Genomic DNA, 17,502 nt, shown 5'->3' with positions numbered 1-17,502 from the left:
GCCGACCAAATATGTCATGGTGGATTACGGCCGCGAAGGTTTTGCACACGTACCGTGCTTTGACTGCTGCAGTCCATTTGCTGTGCTGAAGGTGGGCGTGTATAATTTCTGCGAAGATTTCAACTGGGAGATGGAGTAAATCCATAGTTGCATTTGAGAGATGGCGATCTCGCGATGATGCAGACCTCTACGAACAAGGTGAAGCCCTGGGTTGGGTTGCCAAGGAGTTTGTGCGTTCTCCATCCATAGATGAGACGTCGGTACCGTCGAATCGGGGTCGTGGTCACCACGTCCAGTAAGGCCAGCATAGCTTCTACACAGCTTTGGTGTTCCATGATGCACCCAAAGATTTACACCAAGATGAGTTTTGCTGTCATGCCAACTATTGCCTAGTGCAGTTTCAGCAACAGTGTCCTCCAAGTGAACATGTTATGCTTTTGTCGTGTGCCAGGTGGTATAAGAGTGCTAAGCATTTGTTGACAAGGCAGAAGACGAACGACGTCGTGCATTGGGCGAGCTACTAGTCTCGGCATCATCCCTGTGGAGCAAGGTGTCGTGGGCAGTCTAGAATGAGAGATTACGAGTCTTGCTGTCAAAGTGGATGTCGGAAGGCGAAGCTAGGCGCGATTGCCGTTTGAGACTAGCAACTTTCGTATTGATGATGATGGCCGTGCGGGGAAAGTCCGATGCTGGCGGCTTCCTAGACGTCGCCTCGCGCTTTCTGTTTACAGAACCTGGCAGGGATGCTGCGACAAGACGCCGCAGCGCACCTTCTCTTTGCACGCAACCCGCACGATATCATGTCTGTTTGATGCACGCTGATGCCAGCATTCCTCGATTAGCTCGTAGGCTCGTCGCGGGCAAACAAGAATCATAGCACATGCAAACAAGCAAGACGTAGCGTGCCACTGAGGCTGTGCGCACCGCCCACGTGTAGCCAAACTGGCTGGATGATCGACGTCATTCGCCAGAGCCTTGGATCCACTCGCAAGAGCAAGCACCTACCAAGCCGGTTCAAGCTCGCCGAGCATTGATAAGGAAGGCGCGGCCACCGCCTCACTTACTTGGCCACACCTCTACCACCCTCAAAGTACTTTGCTGTACTTCATCCACAACCAAAGCTCTACCACACCAAAACCGATGGGAGAACCCGACGACCCCTCTATACGCAGCTTCAAGTCTAAGGCAGCATCTGCACTTGGCTTGGGACGCAAGAGAGACGCTCAAACCGACGTCCTTCCGACCCACAACCTCCACACGACCGCCCATCCTGGCCTAGCTGGCAGCAGCCCGCCGCGCAGTGCGCCCGGCACCACCACCAACAGCGACCTCAGCGACCATCATGAGAAGCACGCCGCGCCAGACCACAACTCCACACATGTCCAACATGGCAGCGTCAATACCGCGGCTGATGGAGCGACGCCTTCCGCCATAGGATCCGAAAAGCGTCCGTTCTATTCACCCGAGCGCATCAAGAACGGAAGCCTCCGATTCATCACTCACACCAAGAATGCCCTTACACACAGCTGGATCAACGTCCTGCTTGTCTTTGTGCCTCTTGGCATCGCAGTCAAGCTCGTAAACTTGAAGCCCGAAATCGTCTTCTCCATGAACGCCATCGCCATCATTCCACTGGCTGGCCTGCTCGCGCACGCGACCGAAGTCGTTGCTGCCCGTGTTGGAGACGCGCTCGGTGCACTGCTCAATGTATCCTTTGGAAACGCTGTCGAGTTGATTCTCTTCATCATCCTGCTCGCCTCTGACCAAATCGAGGTCGTGCAGGCGTCGCTACTTGGATCCATTCTTGCCAACCTGCTTCTCATCCTGGGCATGGCCTTCCTACTTGGTGGTCTGAAATACCAGGAGCAGGTTTACAACAACACCGTCACCCAGATGAGTGGTGTCATGCTGGCTCTTGCTGTAATGAGTCTTCTTTTGCCCACAGCATTCCACGCTGCCTTCGAAGACAATTCCATTGCCGACCACGAGACGCTGTCCGTCAGTCGTGGTACCAGTGTTATTCTACTACTGGTATACGGCCTGTACCTTCTCTTCCAGCTCAAGAGTCATCGTTATCTTTATGCTAGCACACCCCAACACATTATCGACGAAGAATCGCATCCTGGTGTTCTCGCTGGTGCATTCGACTCTTCCAGCTCAGACTCTTCATCCAGCTCGAGCAGCAGCGACAGCGACACTTCTTCAAACAACTCCGATGGTACCATGAAGAAGAAGGCTAAACGTATGGTCAAGAGACTTCGTCGCAAATCCAGCGCCAGCTCCAAAGACGATGGTGCGCTTTCGGCCATGAGCTCCCCCTCTGCCGAACTGAACCAAAGTCCTTTTGAGACGGAGAGGACTAGCAGCGTTGTCACCGCCAACAATGCTGCTCCCATCACCTCTCGCCGACACTCCTTCGACGTCATGAGCGGCGACGAAGCTGACAATGATCAATACGCCCCAGTCGTTCGCGACTTCGAAGCTGCCTCGCATACCTCGCGATCCCTGACAAAGAAGGAAAAACGTAAGAACAAGAAGAGCAAAAAGGACCGCCGTGATCGTAACAAGATCGATACCATTCCTGAGAAGGAGATCGAACCAAATGATGCCACACCCCGGGTTACCTTCGCCGAACAAGCACAACACGACAGTGCTGTTCCAATGACCGCACGCAAATACAACCGCCCCGCTCTCCCCTCGCTGCTTTCCAACAACGTTTTCTCGAATCCTCAAAATCTCGCTCCACTTGGTGGGCCTGCGCCCAACATACGTATGGCAGCACCTCGAGACAACGCGGCTCTACGTGCACCTCTTCGTCGGTCAAAGTCTCTTCCTGAACAAATTGGTCGCGCCGACCCAACAGGTAGCGCAGTCAAACACCCTGCCGTATCTCCCCAGGCCGCCATGGCACTTAACGAGGACGATGAAGACGAAGAAGCACTTGACATGTCTATCAAAGCGGCCATCTTCATGCTTCTGATCAGTACGGGTCTTGTTGCCGTTTGCGCTGACTTCATGAGTGACGCTATCGAACCCATGGTAGAGACCTCCGGCATCAGTGAAGCATTCATTGGTCTCATCATCCTTCCTATTGTGGGCAACGCCGCAGAGCACGTCACAGCTGTTACCGTCGCCATGAAGAACAAGATGGATCTTTCTATTGGTATCGCCGTCGGTTCGTCTATTCAGATCGCCATCTTCATCACCCCTGTTATTGTCATCCTTGGCTGGATCATGGGAAAGGAGATGACACTCTATTTCAATATCTTCGAGACTGTCGCACTATTCGTTACCGTATTGGTAGTGAACTTTCTGGTGCTGGACGGTCGCAGTAACTACCTTGAGGGTAGTCTATTGATTGCCGCCTACATCATCATCGCGCTGGCAAGTTTCTTCTATCCTGATGGTTGCGACGCTAGTGCTATCGGTGGTAACGAGCAGCGCTGCAACAACGTTCAGGTCGCCCAATTAGCACAGGGCATGGTCAAGAGGATGATTGGCATGTAGCGCAGTGGCCATTCGTTGAGAACCTTGGAGTCTGAGTAATATCTGGCTTCAGCAAGATTTTCGATGCAAGCATGGCACTGTGATTAAGTGCTTGAGTGGCATGGTGGGATGTCTGCTCCCGCAACGAGACTTGTCATGATATTTCATTTCCTTTCTATCACGATGATAGCCAGTCCCTACAGATACCTAATAGCTCATTGCCCCAGAGGTCTCTAAATTGACACGTAATTTCAGTCGTCACACAACGTCCGCCTCAACTGTGCCCTGTTACGTGCTTTTGTGTGATGCAATCAGGTCTTCATCAACTCTTGGTGATTGTGTTCAAATCAGTTGCAAGTGCGCGATTACACGTTTTGTTGTTAGTGGAGTCGTCATCCTTAGGCGGTCCGCCAAGCGTAAGCGTCTGCCTAAATTCGTTCCGTTGTTTTCGACACGAGAGGAATTCTTTGCGAACTCAGCCACAAGACTTCGACGACTACATTTCTTTTTATCTTCTCATCATGTATGCCATCGATCCTGTCGATGGAAGATCCATCTCGACAGTTATATTACGTTCCGTACCACGGCATATCGTATTCAAAGGTTCGTGCCAGTGACGTGAAAAAGGAACGAGAGCACTTCACCCCCTATCCAAACACAAAGCGATATGGTCAGCCGCGGCGGTCGTTCGAAAGGATGCACTAACTGTCGCCGCCGGCGTGTGAAATGCGGTACGTGTCTATTCGCTTACTCTACGTCCACCGTGTGCTGACAAGAAAGACGAGAACCGTCCTGTGTGCGGACAATGCACAAAGCGTGGTATCGCATGTGAAGGACCGAAAGACATAACCTGGGTCGACCAGAGTAGGACATTCGAAACCAGACCAACCAACGCAGCCCAGAATGCAGTCGTCCAGATAGCTAGCCCAACGCAGCTATCTCTTATAGCCTTCGAAGACGACATCTGCCTAGCGTACACTCGCAAGACCTTGCTGCGCGGAGGACCTGTTGAAATAGCCTGCAACATGGTTGAGAGCTACAGTGCATCTATGGGAAGCAATAATCCTGGTCTTGACCTGTTGCGAAAAGGAATATTAACCTTGTCCATCGCCTTTTTCGGAAGCCAGCATCGACAGAGCCACATAATAAACAAAGGTTATGCTCAGTACAGTGGGGTACTGCGGCAGCTCAATTCACATCTTTCTCAGCCGGAACTGCAGTTGACAAACGAAACTCTACTGACGGCCCTGTCGTGTACCCTCTTTGAGATATTCTTGCCCACTGGCCCGAATAATTTTCTGAAGCACCAGCGAGGCCTTGATGCTATCGCGATGTTACGGGGCCCACCGAAAGAGTCCGACGCTACCGACGCTACCATTTTTCGCGGCTTGCGAATTCTCTCTATTGTTGCCTCTCTGGCGGAGTCTAGAGCCTCCCTATACTCCAGAGAAGAATGGAAGCTGGCTCCGCCTGTTCAGGCAAGCGAGGTGGGATACTTTCACCATCACGTTTTCACGATTCTGGCCGATTGTACCCGCCTCATTGGCCATCGCAACGCCCTTCTTGCCTCCAGAGCCACACCCGCGAGTTTCGAGTTGTTAAACGCGGAGGTAGAAGCTGTTCTAGGCGCTTTGGAGGCGCTTTGTCCGCTCTGGACGGCTTTAAATCGGAATCAACTAGCCGAAGTGACTGAGCAGTCAGACATGGCGAAGACACTTGGGGTGGCCAACCATGTCTCCGCAACGGCGTATATGCTCTACAATACTGCATACATATGCGCCATTCAAATCAAGGATTCGTTGTCTCCGTCGCCTGCTAACGTTGCATGGCGAAATACTGCCGCGATGAACATTGCCAAATCCCTAGAGTTGAGAGAATACGAACAACGCGAAGGTGCGCCGCAACCGAACACCATAGCCTACGTGGCGATAAGAGTAGCATGGCAAGCGTTGGGCGGTTTCGACTCTCCGGAAGGACGACGCCTAGCAAATGTCGTCAATTCCGCGACAAATTCGGTCTTCCAGCAGCCATTTCTGCCATCGGACGAGTCGATTTTTTCTAATTTTTCTCGAAGGGATGCCGATCGTGCCACCTAACTGCTCGACGGCATCAGCCCGATACAAGATTGGCGGTGGTTGATAAGAAGCTTGCCTGTGAGGTGCGATGTCGCAGTGCGCTGCGATAACACGCCACGCCTGATTTACTTCGGAGCACTTCTTTCAGCCGCCTTCTCGACCTGCGTTCTAATTTCACGACATGTCACGCGGCTCCACATAGCGCGTTCCAAGCTTCCCCGGATTTTGACATTAGCCGGTGGCAATCTACCGGTAGGGAATGAAACACGGCGAATTCACCTGAACAGCCTTCGGGTGAATGGCACAGCTTTCTCGATTTGAATTTGAGATGTTCGGCCTCAACGCCATGTGTTGCGCGAAAGGCTGCGAACTCCAGTCTATCCGCGCTGACTCGCGGCTGAGTTTGCGCCCCAATCACCTTGGCGAACACACGAACACGCTGATATTGCTACCAAACGCCTCAGCGGACATCTGCCGGACAGGGTTCTTTGGCCGCTTCCGATGACCCGGTTCAAGCATGTCGTCTACTATAAACGAGCCAAGAGCCCCTAAGCTTCACGGGAATGATCTCAGGACAGCGGGCAGAACCTTGGCGTTTATACATAAAGATGATGGGCCTCGAGAAACGATTTGAGCATCTCGGAGACACAGTCGTCGTTCTTTCACCACCATGGGTATCAAGTCTTTCATTGTCGCGACAATCGCTGCGGTAGCCATCGCCGGACCAATTCCAGATCCTCTCAGTGTGATGAAGCGCGCTGGTCCTGCGGCAGGCCAAGTTATCACAAAGTGCTCAGCACCTGGTCAGATCGCTCTCGCCTACGATGACGGCCCATCCCAGTACACGCAAAAGCTCGTCGACACTTTGACTGCTGGTGGAGCTAAGGGCACCTTCTTTGTTACTGGTTCGCTATATGGTATGCATAGCATTGATCGTGATAGTCACCTGAGAGCACCCTCTAACAGGCGTAGGATGTATCTACAATCAGAAGAGCGCTCTCCAGAATGCCTACAAAGCCGGTCACCAGATCGCATCCCACTCTTGGTCTCATCCGCAAAACTTCGGCTCCCTCTCGACCAACGACCTAACGTCCCAGATGACGCGTCTTGAGCAAGCGCTCGTCAACATTATCGGTGTGAAGCCGACCTACATGCGCCCTCCTTACCTTGCCACTGGCGGAAACGTACTTCCAACGATGAAGACGCTTGGATACCGCGTCATCACCGATGACATCGACTCCGAGGACTGGAACGGCAAGACACCCCAGCAGAGCCAACAGAAGTTCGAGCAAGCTGGTACCAGCGGCAACGGCCACATTCCCCTCATGCACGAGACTTCTGCTTCTACGGTCAACACCCTGACGCCGTGGTTGATCAGTTGGGCGAAGAACAACAACCTCAAGTTGGTAACTGTTGGTGAGTTTCATTGCCAGATTGCTATCACATGAATGTATTGCTGACTTGTTGTTTTAGCTGAGTGCTTGGGTGATGCTGGTGGCGCTTACAAGAGTGGTACACCGAACGGTGCGTCGACTTGCTAGTCGGATTCAGCCCAGACGAGTGGGGACCTCGCCGTGTCCTTTGACCTCAATGCTTGCGGCAGAGTAGACAACGACTACCACCGGATTATGTAAATATTCTACTTTCAAACAATCTTTTTAGCAAAAGCATTGATCATCCCTTCCAATATTTACGCATGCGCAAGCTTGAAGATCTAGTGCTGACGCGCTTTCGCCTTTGTCAGATACTGATGTTGTAATATCTAACCGAAATCTGCGAAAAAGGTGTTAGTAACCAGAAGTCATTCGATAAGCTGGTGTCTAATCTTAGCCCTGGTGTCAGATTGGTGAACTGAAGGAGCGATAGAAGATCTGTTGCGTCGCAAGCACTGAATTTATGAAGAACAAGCCGACAAGTGTGAGAAAATAAGCTCAAGGCTTCTAAAGAGGGCACAGCAACAAGAATGAGCGGTGATAGGCCGTTGGTTCGCCTCCGAGCCGGAGGCGGAGTGGTTTCCAGCGCTGTTCAATGCTTCACCCTCATCCTCTCGCATGAGGTCTGAGATGAGCGAGACTATTTGAAGAACTTTGGAGAACATTCCTGTTTGTCTCTGAAATCTTGTTGCCACAGCCTAGTTCCGTCACTTTTGCCAACTCTCGCTAACCTATGAGCAACTTGCCAATCCATCACCCGCACCACCAATCGTGCAATCATTTAGTTGGCTTCTGCACGGTGAAGACTAAAAACAAGAGTGAGTATGATGTAATGACAGCAGCCAGGGGAGGGAGTGCGGGATCGCCACATACCCCAGAACATGGCTGGTTAGGTTCTTGGGCATGAGGAACGCAGAGGCCATTCGTAGTACCGTCTTCATAGCAAAACTTTGCTCAGTTAGTAAGGAATCAGATGGCTCGAGCACAAGCAAAAAGATAACTTGCCCCTGGTGACCCCTGTGCCGATACCATACTCGAGAGTATAGCCGCGATGACGAGAAACTTCATATTTAGAGTAGTCGGTAATGTTAGAGGTTGTGCAAAGTATAGAAGACCTGGAAGTGTCCAAAGCACTACCAGAGGAGGTCATTAAATACTCCACAGGGCCAAGTACGGCAACTCGTGCTTGTGGACACAATCGTCTAAAACCACGAGCAGTGCTGGCATAGTTGGTCTGTTCGTGATTGCAATACGGCCGGACTTGCAGTAGCCGACGGTATGCTTCGGTCGTCCTCGGAGCAATTCAGCCTTGCCGTAACATCCGTGACCCGTTCAACCTAACAGGATTACAGTCTGTCCGACAACAGGTACTTGAGTACATATATTCTGATACTTTCACTTGATAAGATCTGTTTTGTATAATCAAATAGGTTGCTATAGTTGTGAGCGCTCGTTGTCGTATACACACACAAGGTAGATAGCAACAAAACCGTACCCGAGTTCTCGTTTGATTTAAACAGCCGATCTTTTCACTGTCATGATTACTCACTATGCTCCTATTCACGCCCTTGTAAACAGGGTCCAAGAACTCGGAATGACTCTATCGGCTAAATAAATTATCTTGGCTTTACCAGGCGCGCGTCCTAGTCCGAAGCACGTCCTGGTCTGCTTATGTCTCCACTTAATGTTAGCCGCTAGGTAGAATCTTGAACCAACATCTCCTCTACAAACCACAGCTAACATCCTTGACAAGAACAGAGTCCTGCATACCTGTGCAGAATCGGTATCGTATGAACGTTGCTTTGCAGTCATTATTCATTTCTGCCAAGTATGCTGCCACATCTTCCTCATCTCCCTCTTAAAATGCTCCTTCGATGCTTCGGCAGGTGTTGTACGGTTTGGAAGTCGAGTGCTTACAATGGATGGCGCGGGACAGTCAGCTGCGATCTTTCGTCTCGTAGGCACAAATATGTGTTTAAATCCACTACGAACACTTTGGAAGACATAGCAATCCGTTCTGGTGCAAACCCGCCCACGTTCCCTGACTAAATGTCGTTGTTCGCGCCAGGTCAAAGCAACAGCAGCATACATGAGCAGCCGTGCGGAGCCAAGCTAAGGTTAAAACCCGGCGCATCCTCCATGTGTGTAGGGCTGAATATCTGGCAGGCAGAAGGTAGAATCTCCTCTTTAGGTCCATTAAACACCAATAGCAAGGCAAGCCGAAACCGGTTGCCCACCTTGGCGAACTTCTTCTTGATCCATGCAGTCTTGTCACGTTGCTCCACTTCACGGGCATTTCCATCGTTGAGGAAACAGTAAGTTAAGATGATACCCCAGCTTCTTGTGTTTTCTGCATCCATCTTGTTGAATAACCGAGAAAAGGAATTCCTGCTTGGCCAGCAAGGCCCAAAGTAGATGACGCCAGTTCTCCGCCTCTCATGTTCAACATGCATCGCACGTGATCCATGGGTGAGCATCGCAAGAGCTTTGAGAAGCACTTTGTTGTTCTCTTTGCTTGTCACTTGTCTGGATCTGAAACGATGCTCTGCAGGACATTTGATGGCGACACGAAGGAACGAACCGAATGCGCGTTTCAACGTGGGGTGATGCAACTGATGAATCCTTGGAGTAATCATTACCATCGTGGTTTCTGCGAACAATGATCCCGCCTCTCGGCTTATTCTCTTGCAGGCGAGTAAGAGGTTCATCGACAAGACGTCCTCCTCGAAGTTTTCCCGGAGCTTGGCATAGCCAGTCGTGGACGGGTCTGGTGGCGGTTGACGTAGAGAGCGGGTGAAGCCCATATCGAGCGCGTAGTAGTAAATAAGATTTCGGATCTCCCCGGGCAACTGGAACAACGGGCTCTGTGACTGAGTTCGCATGGTTGTGCTATCGATCTTGCTACGAGTGTCCTGTTTAGGTTCCGTTGCAGATGTGTCACTCGCGCTATTGAGAGGGATAGTCGTCTCGGTCATAGCCCTAGGCAATCTGTCAGCTCGTGCGCTCACCCTGGACACGATGATACTGACTTGTCATGCATTGCGATGTCTTGAATGTCCGATTGCTGTATACTGCGTCTTGCAGCGACTCCTTGTTGTCGTGGTGGGTGAAACAGGAAGGAAGCGGCGCTGACAATGGAGAAGGCAGGAGCAATTGAGACTAGCGTGAGATTTCCACATGGTTAGCAGACAAACGCATTTGAGAAGCTCTTAGCCCGATGCCGTCTAGAAGATGATCTGGGAAACAATCTGGTGAAGAAATCTGGTCTGCATGAATGCCGATAGGAATGAAGCTGTTGCCAGAAGAGCGCTGGAGATGATATACATACGACCACCAGAATAGAATCACATGACAACACAGCTATCGTGCATATCGGCCTTCTCTTCCTAGCCATTGCTATGCCGACTGCATGACCTGTATGTCCAATTATGTTGAGGTCCTACTAGAGCCTGGTCGTTCGAATTCTAGGTGACCTACGAGGTTTAGCCTATCGGCAGCCACCCGAGAAGCCATCGCTCTGCTTCAACGCGGTGAAGGCAGATTACTACGACAAACGTCCCGCATCGTGTATCCTTATTTTGCTCTTTTAATCGCTTGCTGCCAGCTTCTTCCTTCTCACACCCACACACCCCAGAACCTCTTTGCTTGCACAAGTGACATGCCTAACAACATGGCAACTGACAGTGTAAATAGATATCGGGAGTCTTCTCCAACTGCATCGGAAACTACTCTCAATCGTGCTAAGCAGTCATCATCCGAAGACCAAGGAGGCTTTGGCACTCTTGATGCGCTGCCAATAGAACTACGACAAGAGATCTACGGCCTCGCGTTCCGTGTCGATGAGTACGTACGGATGTACAAATAGTATAGCACGACTTAACTGACTTCGTACACCCAACCACTAGATCCGTCACCGTCAAGGAATGCTGCAATCCTGATATGTCCAAGCGAAAGCGCGCAAATTGCCCGAAACACGGTACACTTGCCAAGCCTGACGCAGGTCGATTCAACATTCTTCAGGTCTCCAAAGCAATGAGGGGAGAGGCAATGTGGGTCGTCTTCGGCAAGGGCACTCTTCACCTCAACACCGAAGAGTATATGAGCAAGTACTTTTGTGGACGATGGTCAAAGAGCCTTCGAGGCATGAACGTCTTCAAAGCGACCAATGCGCACCAGAAACCCATCTGGAACACGGCCAACCAGTTCCGCACGATCAAGATCGAAATCTCCGAGGACCAGCTCCAGGATGGCAACCCGTATATCTTCGTCGATCGTCTGGTACGCACGGTATCGCTTCTCTGCACAGAGCAAGATGAAGATCAGACCGCCCATAAGGCAGTGGATGTGGACCTAGGGAGCCTCTTTCATCAAATGCTCCCTTTCAACGAGCACTCGCAGATAGACGCCCGGTACGGCGATTATCTGGACTGGTTGTGCGTTCATTCCGACATCCATGATCCTGACCACGACAAACTCGCCGAGATCGTAGCGCACAATCTCCAAAGACTTGTGTTAATCATCGGCAAGTACCCAGGGCGCGACCATTGGAGGATCTTGATGAAGACAGGGGTGCCTGACGAGGACGAGGGTGGTGCAAAGGCGTTGGAGGATATGTGTAGGGCTTGCGAGGAGCACGGTGTGGGATTTTGTCTGTACGTGAATTGACGATCCAACAACGTCGTAGGCTAGCGTATCGCATCCGGGCTTGGATGAAGCGGCATTGGAGTGTGCGGTAGTCCTCTGGGCTCATGGGGTGAGGAGAGCATCGGCTTGAGGTACTGAGTTGTCACCTCCACGAGGGATCGATGGGCGGGGTTTCCTCCTCTGGTGACGCGTCGTACATGTCAGCATGATAGAGGAATAAAAGTTTGGCTTGCTTCTGAATGAATGTAATCTATGGGTGCGTGTTGACACGTACATAGGGTGGTTGCATCCATGGCGCGTTCCGCGCCCAAGATTCGCCAGGGGATGGAACAAGGCGCTAATTAAGTCATCCACAATGATGCGACTGGATCAAGAGAGAAGACTTCGTGTCGCATACTACATATACAGAAGTTCACTCTTTGGAAATCACACCAAGTAATCGTGTGCATCATCACACATCTTGCTATTTCGGCAAAGCAATACCCCGGGATTAACAGCTTTTATGCACACAAGATGTGACATGAGTTCTTCCATGCTCTCTAGCTACTTCAAGGTGTCACACCCTACCCCAAAAGGCTGAGCCTCTCAAACGTCTTAACAACGGGCGCTTCTCTCTTCTTTCCCACTTCTTGCAAACTATCCCATAGCGTCGCATCCCCACCAGTAGGCTTCATCGCCTCACCCTCAACGCCAACCGGCAGCTCGATCGCACTCTCGGAGACTCCAACAGCCGCGGGAGGGTACATCTCCTTGATCGCATCCTGACACCGTTCCATGACCTCGTTGACAGCATTGGACACGGCATCAGCACGCTCTCTCATACTTCTCCTAAACAGACCTTCGACAAGGCGCTGGATCTCTTCCTGCATGCTGTTGATACGCTCGATGAGGCGTTCGATGGAGTTGGTAAGATACTCCTCTTCGTACACTGTACCCTTTTTACCGCGCGCACGCTTCCTCTCCTCCCTGCGCTTATTCTTGCTTGTCTTGCGTGTTGTTGTAGTGTTTACTGTGCCAGTCTGATTTGTATATCTGGTCATGAACGTACCGCCACTCGTTGTATCCGTGGGCGCCAGAGAGATATTGTCAGGAATGTTCGCATCAGCCGGGCCGTCAATCATGCCCTCGTAGAACGCCATCGGATCTTCTGCTTTCTTAGTCCGGAGTTCCTTGAGTCGAGGTACTTGGGCTTGCAGTTGGCCTCTCATGTCGGCGAGGAACTCAGTCATATCTGCGCTGCGTTCTATCAGGCCGGGATCGATTACTTCGGTAATGAGAGCAGGTTCGCGGCGGAGCGTGACGGTACGAATCGCTTCGGCGAAGTGGCAACCGCGGCACAAGAGACGCGCTGCGGACGGAAGATCAGACAGATAATCCAGTGTTATTGATGCAGCGGATAGATGGTCCTTGGATTCTGCGAGACCGTCTGCGAGGTCCGTGGCAATGGTCGACAGCTCATCAACGCTTACGTTGGCGAGAACAGCAGATGATAAGGCCTCGCGCCAGAGATTAGCAGAACGGTAGCATGGCCAGGCAGATGCATAGTCTCCCAGATACTCATACGCCATCGCAGCCTCCTTGTTCTTGTTGTTGCTGCTCAAGAAGTCTGCATACAACCGCATGATTTCTTTCAACCGAGTATTGTCGTATTGATACATGCTCAAGGCCTCTGGATAAAGGTCGTGCTTTTGTACATACTCCTGTACTTCATCGTAGGCTTGTAGTTCTTTGAGATGTGTGAGTGCTTTCGCTCTGCGTCCGAGCTGGTTGTCAATCCTGAATTTGCGACGGATCTCAGGGAGGTCCTGTAGAGACTGCAGGTGTGGAAGATATTCTCTCGGATCCTGCAAGAGTTAGATAATGCTTCATTGGGCGATATGTCAGATATACCTTTTGTGACTGTTGAGCGATGAGCAGGGCGAGATCCAGGTTGTAAAGTCCCAATGATGTGTCATAAAGCTGATTTACGTCTGCAAGAAAGCAAATGTGCTCGGCAGCCTTGTCAGTGAGCGGATCGCTTGATGCTGTAAGATGTGAGCAGAGTGAACCGATAGCAAACGAGTAAGACTCACCTTGCAGACGACCAATCATAGCCAGACCAGTCTCCAGAGCTGGCGGTGTCTTGGAGACGTGGGCCGTGATTATATTCTGTAGGTGCACATCCTTGTACTGTGATTTCTCTAGTACGTCCAAGAAAGCGTCGCATATGCGATTGACCTTATTGTTCACTTGATCCTGTGACAGCTTGGACTTCGTGGCCAGCTCCTTTGTCTTCAGTGTTTCCTTATACATGGTTTCCGAAACGTCCTCGTTACTATATTCGTTAGCTGATGTGGATCTGATCATGGAGGTGGCCTTCTACCGAAGCTGTGCTAGGAGCAAATCAATATGCTCTATCTTCTTGATCTGCAAAACAATCTTCTCCAGACTCGCCATGAAACGCTCCGGATCGTGGTCATGTAAGATATTGAAATCGACACGCTGATTGCGGCAAGCGAAGAACGCTTCATCGTATCGGTCTGCCTCGATACTTCGACGTATGGCAGCAAGCACAAGTGCTCGTGGATATATCGTTTCTAGGTTACCTCTCGGCATCTGTAGTACGACTGAGTACGTTGTTGGCATAACCGTGACGATCTTTGCTCCTCTCTCGATACTTCGGCATCTTTCATCCTTTTGTGGTTCATCCGCAGGTACTTCTAGATCTGAGAATGATTAGCATGTGGGCGACTTGGCATTCGAAGTGGTGCTCACCATCCACACTAGCAAGATGAACAAATTTGAGGAGATGCTGCGTCGTTGTAAAGATGAGATGTGCGGTAGTGACAACGAACGATGTGCAGTTGCGAACTAATATGCGTTCATTGGCGTACAGCACTCCGCTATTAGTCAAACCAAACGCCAATGTCTGCAGCTGTCAGCCTATTGTCAACACGACTTGACAGATGGTGTACTTACTTGGCCCTCAACATCGATAACCTGAGCCTCGGGGGCAAAGGCAGGGAATTTGTTAACAAGAGACATCTGCGGTGGCAGGTCCGATGTAGTTTCATCAATCACAACCTGATGTAAGGCACCACTCTGGGACTGGATGTACAGCGTTTTCTGATCGATACTGGAAAGAAGTAGAGATATGCCTTCAGCCTCTATTATCGGCCCTTGAGGTAGCAACATATCTCCCTCCGAATGCCAGAGAGAGCTTTCTTCCTCGTCCCAGCTATCAGTCAGTACGAAAATCTGGTCCTCGTCAAGGAAGGTGACATGACGCGGCGAATGGTCTTTTACCACGTCGCTGCGCCAGAGGATAGTAGGCTTTGGTATTGGTCGCTTGTTCAGTTCGAGGGCATAAACTGCAAGCTCACTGTCGGAAAGTACTGCCAAGCGGTTGCCGGATTTTGAAAGTGCAACATCCATAGGTTTCGATTCGAGAGCCACAGTGTGTAATGACATGGGAGGTGGCACGTTCGCGATGCGAAGCGGTGTAAGCTTGAGAGACACTTAAAATCATCAGTATCAAACGTGTCTCCAAAAAGTAAGCTCACTACTTACATCCGTCTATTGAAGCGACCATACCAAAGTCATTTGGCGGAGCAGTTGAGCCGGCCGAAATCACAGAGGCATACTCTAGTACCTGGAGTGCATCTAATCTATACTTAGCCAGACAGACTTGACAAGAACGAGGAGATGAAATACCTGACGTTGAAAGCGCAACCGCAAGCGGACGCTCGGCGTGCCAATCACACATGACTGTCCGAGAAGAAGCCTCGGGGAATCGAAGTTCTTGCTTGAGATAGTAGTGGTAGTTGCTCATCGTCCAAAGCTGCACCTTGTCGGGATAGGATACAGCAATAACGTTAGAATCGCTATTCCACTTGAGTGTCAATGGAGTTGAGAGGGCAGCTAACTCCTCGGCAGTAAATCGAAGATCAAACTGGCCATGACGAAGACCGTTCCGCTCGAAAAAGACCACCTCAACTTTATCGCTGGTACGGCGAGTGCTGGCAATCAAGTTGCCCGATGGTCGCCAGCTGAGGGCCCCTTCAAGGCCATCCACAGGTTCGCTTACACTGTCCAGTTGTCCTTCTCGGGAGTACACACGGATCATGCGACGGCGCTCTTCCTCAACCTTGCTTACTGCGAACCATGCGCCATCGCCTCTCCAGCTTATCGTGACAGATCGGTCGTCTAGCGGGCTGAGTACACCCTCGTCAATGCTTTCCGGTACTGTTGGATCCTGGAGCGCCCTGGCTCGCTTGCCTTTGAACTGCGTTTCTTTCTTTCCCCACCCGACCGATACGTGACTAGACACGTTGACATCTTCAGGAGTGAGGTTGACGCTTGCAATGTTCTCAATGTCGCGACTCATCGACAGTAAGGTATCGGCCTGTGTAGTAATGGCGAGAAGTTCCTCATCTGGCGACCACGCAGCAGCCGAGATGCCGGCATCCACCGACCCCACGATCTCGACTAGTTCTTCGGTAGATGTTGGGTTTTCTCTTACGAGGACGATATCTCCTCCGGCCAGAATCAAACATGATGTCGAAGTGTCGGCGAAATGATGTAGGCTTAGGATTGAGTCATGGGTAAGCGAGGGCAGCGGGCATGGTGCATCCCACGATGCAATGCTTTCGAGTCTCTCTTCCACACCGTTGCGCGCATAATGCAGTCTCTTGAGTTCGATGGTCGCACGTGATTCTGAGGGACCGAAAGCGCATACCAATGCATCAGATGCGGCGTCCCAGGCAGTCGCAGTTAGCGGTAATGGTTCGTCTCCAGAAAAACGCAGAAGCGACCTTCCCACAATCTTTAGGTTTCGCATCGCCGTAGAATCATGGGCTGTGTTTGTTGCAATGTTGCGTCCTGTCGCTCGAATGACTGGTTACAAATCCGCGGCGGGCAGAATCGTGCTTCCGAATTTTTGGTGATACTAGCGCCGAGCTTCTACCGAGGAGTGATGCAACGCCTTCCGTCGTCATCAAGGGTGTTGCAAAATGATTCACGTCCTCTCACCACTTGCTGCTCAGCCATTACCCGTGCAAATCTATTTGCCTCTCCGACTGTTGCATTCGACCAAGTGGATAGCGGCAGTACCCCACGTTTGAATTCGAATAGTCACTTTGGTCCACCGAGGGGACGTCGGTAAACAACGTCGAACATTGCGAATTGCATGCAGTGGGGCATTGTGGAAGACAGACAATGAAATTGATGCTGTGGTGTCTATACAGGTGTCCGAGCGACCCCCGGATATTCTACAAATCCCGCGTCCTCGCAATAGCCTAGTATCGTGCCCACGCTCCGAGTGATTGCGCCTAAGGCTTGTTCTTCTTTGTCTGCCAGACTGTAGAGAGAGTGTTGTTAGGTGTGTGTTCACGGTAGGTGGGATTGGATCGTGTGTCTCACCAGCAAGGAGGAATGGCAGGGAGAATCCGGTAGCTGCGACTGTTAGCCTGGACCTGGCATTGCGACGCGCCAAAGCTCACCCATGAATCCCCAGTACTTGAAGGCAAAGCCCTTCTTCAGCGGGTCGAAGGGCAAGTTGCTGCGCGGGCCCTCTGGGTAGTGGTATGGGCTGGAGAACTGGGCGCGGGTCGACTGGAAGCCGCGGCGGGCGACGAGAGTCGGGGCCGAAGCGGCGCGGAAGGTGGCACGGGCAAGCATCTTCAGAGGTCAGCGTATGCGGAGGGCAATTGGCGTGGAGCTGGAGCGTACTTGGGCGGCGTGGTAGAGTGGAGAGGTTTGCAGAGTGCTGGTCGCGGTGGTTCGATGGGTTGCAGCTTCCCACGGCCATGTCTTGGCGACGGCCCGCTTAGTCAGGACGGACCATCAGTGAAACTTTCTTGATCTCGGTCGCGCCTGCACGCCAT

The 17,502-nt window shown here is 51.4% G+C and overlaps 5 protein-coding genes across 5 annotated transcripts; 3 read left to right on the top strand and 2 right to left on the bottom strand.

The window, feature by feature from the left end:
• Positions 1-1,073: 1,073 nt before the first annotated feature.
• ACET3X_003943 (uncharacterized protein) lies at positions 1,074-3,758 on the top strand. Its single transcript, XM_069450094.1, has one exon. The coding sequence runs from the start codon at positions 1,141-1,143 to the stop codon at positions 3,505-3,507; it is 2,367 nt and encodes a 788-aa protein (XP_069307921.1). The 5' UTR covers positions 1,074-1,140; the 3' UTR covers positions 3,508-3,758.
• A 2,473-nt stretch (positions 3,759-6,231) lies between these two features.
• On the top strand, positions 6,232-7,102 carry ACET3X_003942 (uncharacterized protein; the record flags this gene model as incomplete). The annotated part of the gene is made up of 3 exons (XM_069450092.1): positions 6,232-6,478; positions 6,534-6,977; positions 7,035-7,102. 3 exons carry the CDS (start codon positions 6,232-6,234, stop codon positions 7,100-7,102), a joined length of 759 nt encoding a protein of 252 aa, XP_069307920.1.
• Positions 7,103-10,664: 3,562 nt separating this feature from the next.
• ACET3X_003941 (uncharacterized protein) lies at positions 10,665-11,659 on the top strand (the record flags this gene model as incomplete). Its single annotated transcript, XM_069450091.1, has 2 exons — positions 10,665-10,837; positions 10,900-11,659. 2 exons carry the CDS (start codon positions 10,665-10,667, stop codon positions 11,657-11,659), a joined length of 933 nt encoding a protein of 310 aa, XP_069307919.1.
• Positions 11,660-12,201: 542 nt separating this feature from the next.
• On the bottom strand, positions 12,202-16,457 carry ACET3X_003940 (uncharacterized protein; the record flags this gene model as incomplete). The annotated part of the gene is made up of 8 exons (XM_069450090.1): positions 12,202-13,482; positions 13,529-13,662; positions 13,711-13,952; positions 14,001-14,343; positions 14,393-14,546; positions 14,597-15,135; positions 15,188-15,280; positions 15,332-16,457. The coding sequence occupies 8 exons, from the start codon at positions 16,455-16,457 to the stop codon at positions 12,202-12,204; spliced, it is 3,912 nt and encodes a 1,303-aa protein (XP_069307918.1).
• A 490-nt stretch (positions 16,458-16,947) lies between these two features.
• ACET3X_003939 (uncharacterized protein) lies at positions 16,948-17,502 on the bottom strand (the record flags this gene model as incomplete). The annotated part of the gene is made up of 5 exons (XM_069450089.1): positions 16,948-16,976; positions 17,039-17,071; positions 17,119-17,296; positions 17,348-17,412; positions 17,460-17,502. The coding sequence occupies 5 exons, from the start codon at positions 17,500-17,502 to the stop codon at positions 16,948-16,950; spliced, it is 348 nt and encodes a 115-aa protein (XP_069307917.1).

The sequence above is a fragment of the Alternaria dauci genome, chromosome 3 (assembly GCF_042100115.1).
Source record: "Alternaria dauci strain A2016 chromosome 3, whole genome shotgun sequence".
Lineage (NCBI taxonomy): Eukaryota > Fungi > Ascomycota > Dothideomycetes > Pleosporales > Pleosporaceae > Alternaria > Alternaria dauci.
Note: the sequence above shows the minus strand (reverse complement) of the source record. Positions and strands in the feature narration are given on the sequence as shown.

Coding starts and splice junctions, on each gene's coding strand:
- ACET3X_003943 (XM_069450094.1), top strand. CDS start 1,141: ATGGGAGAACCCGACGACCCCTCTATACGCAGCTTCAAGTCTAAGGCA.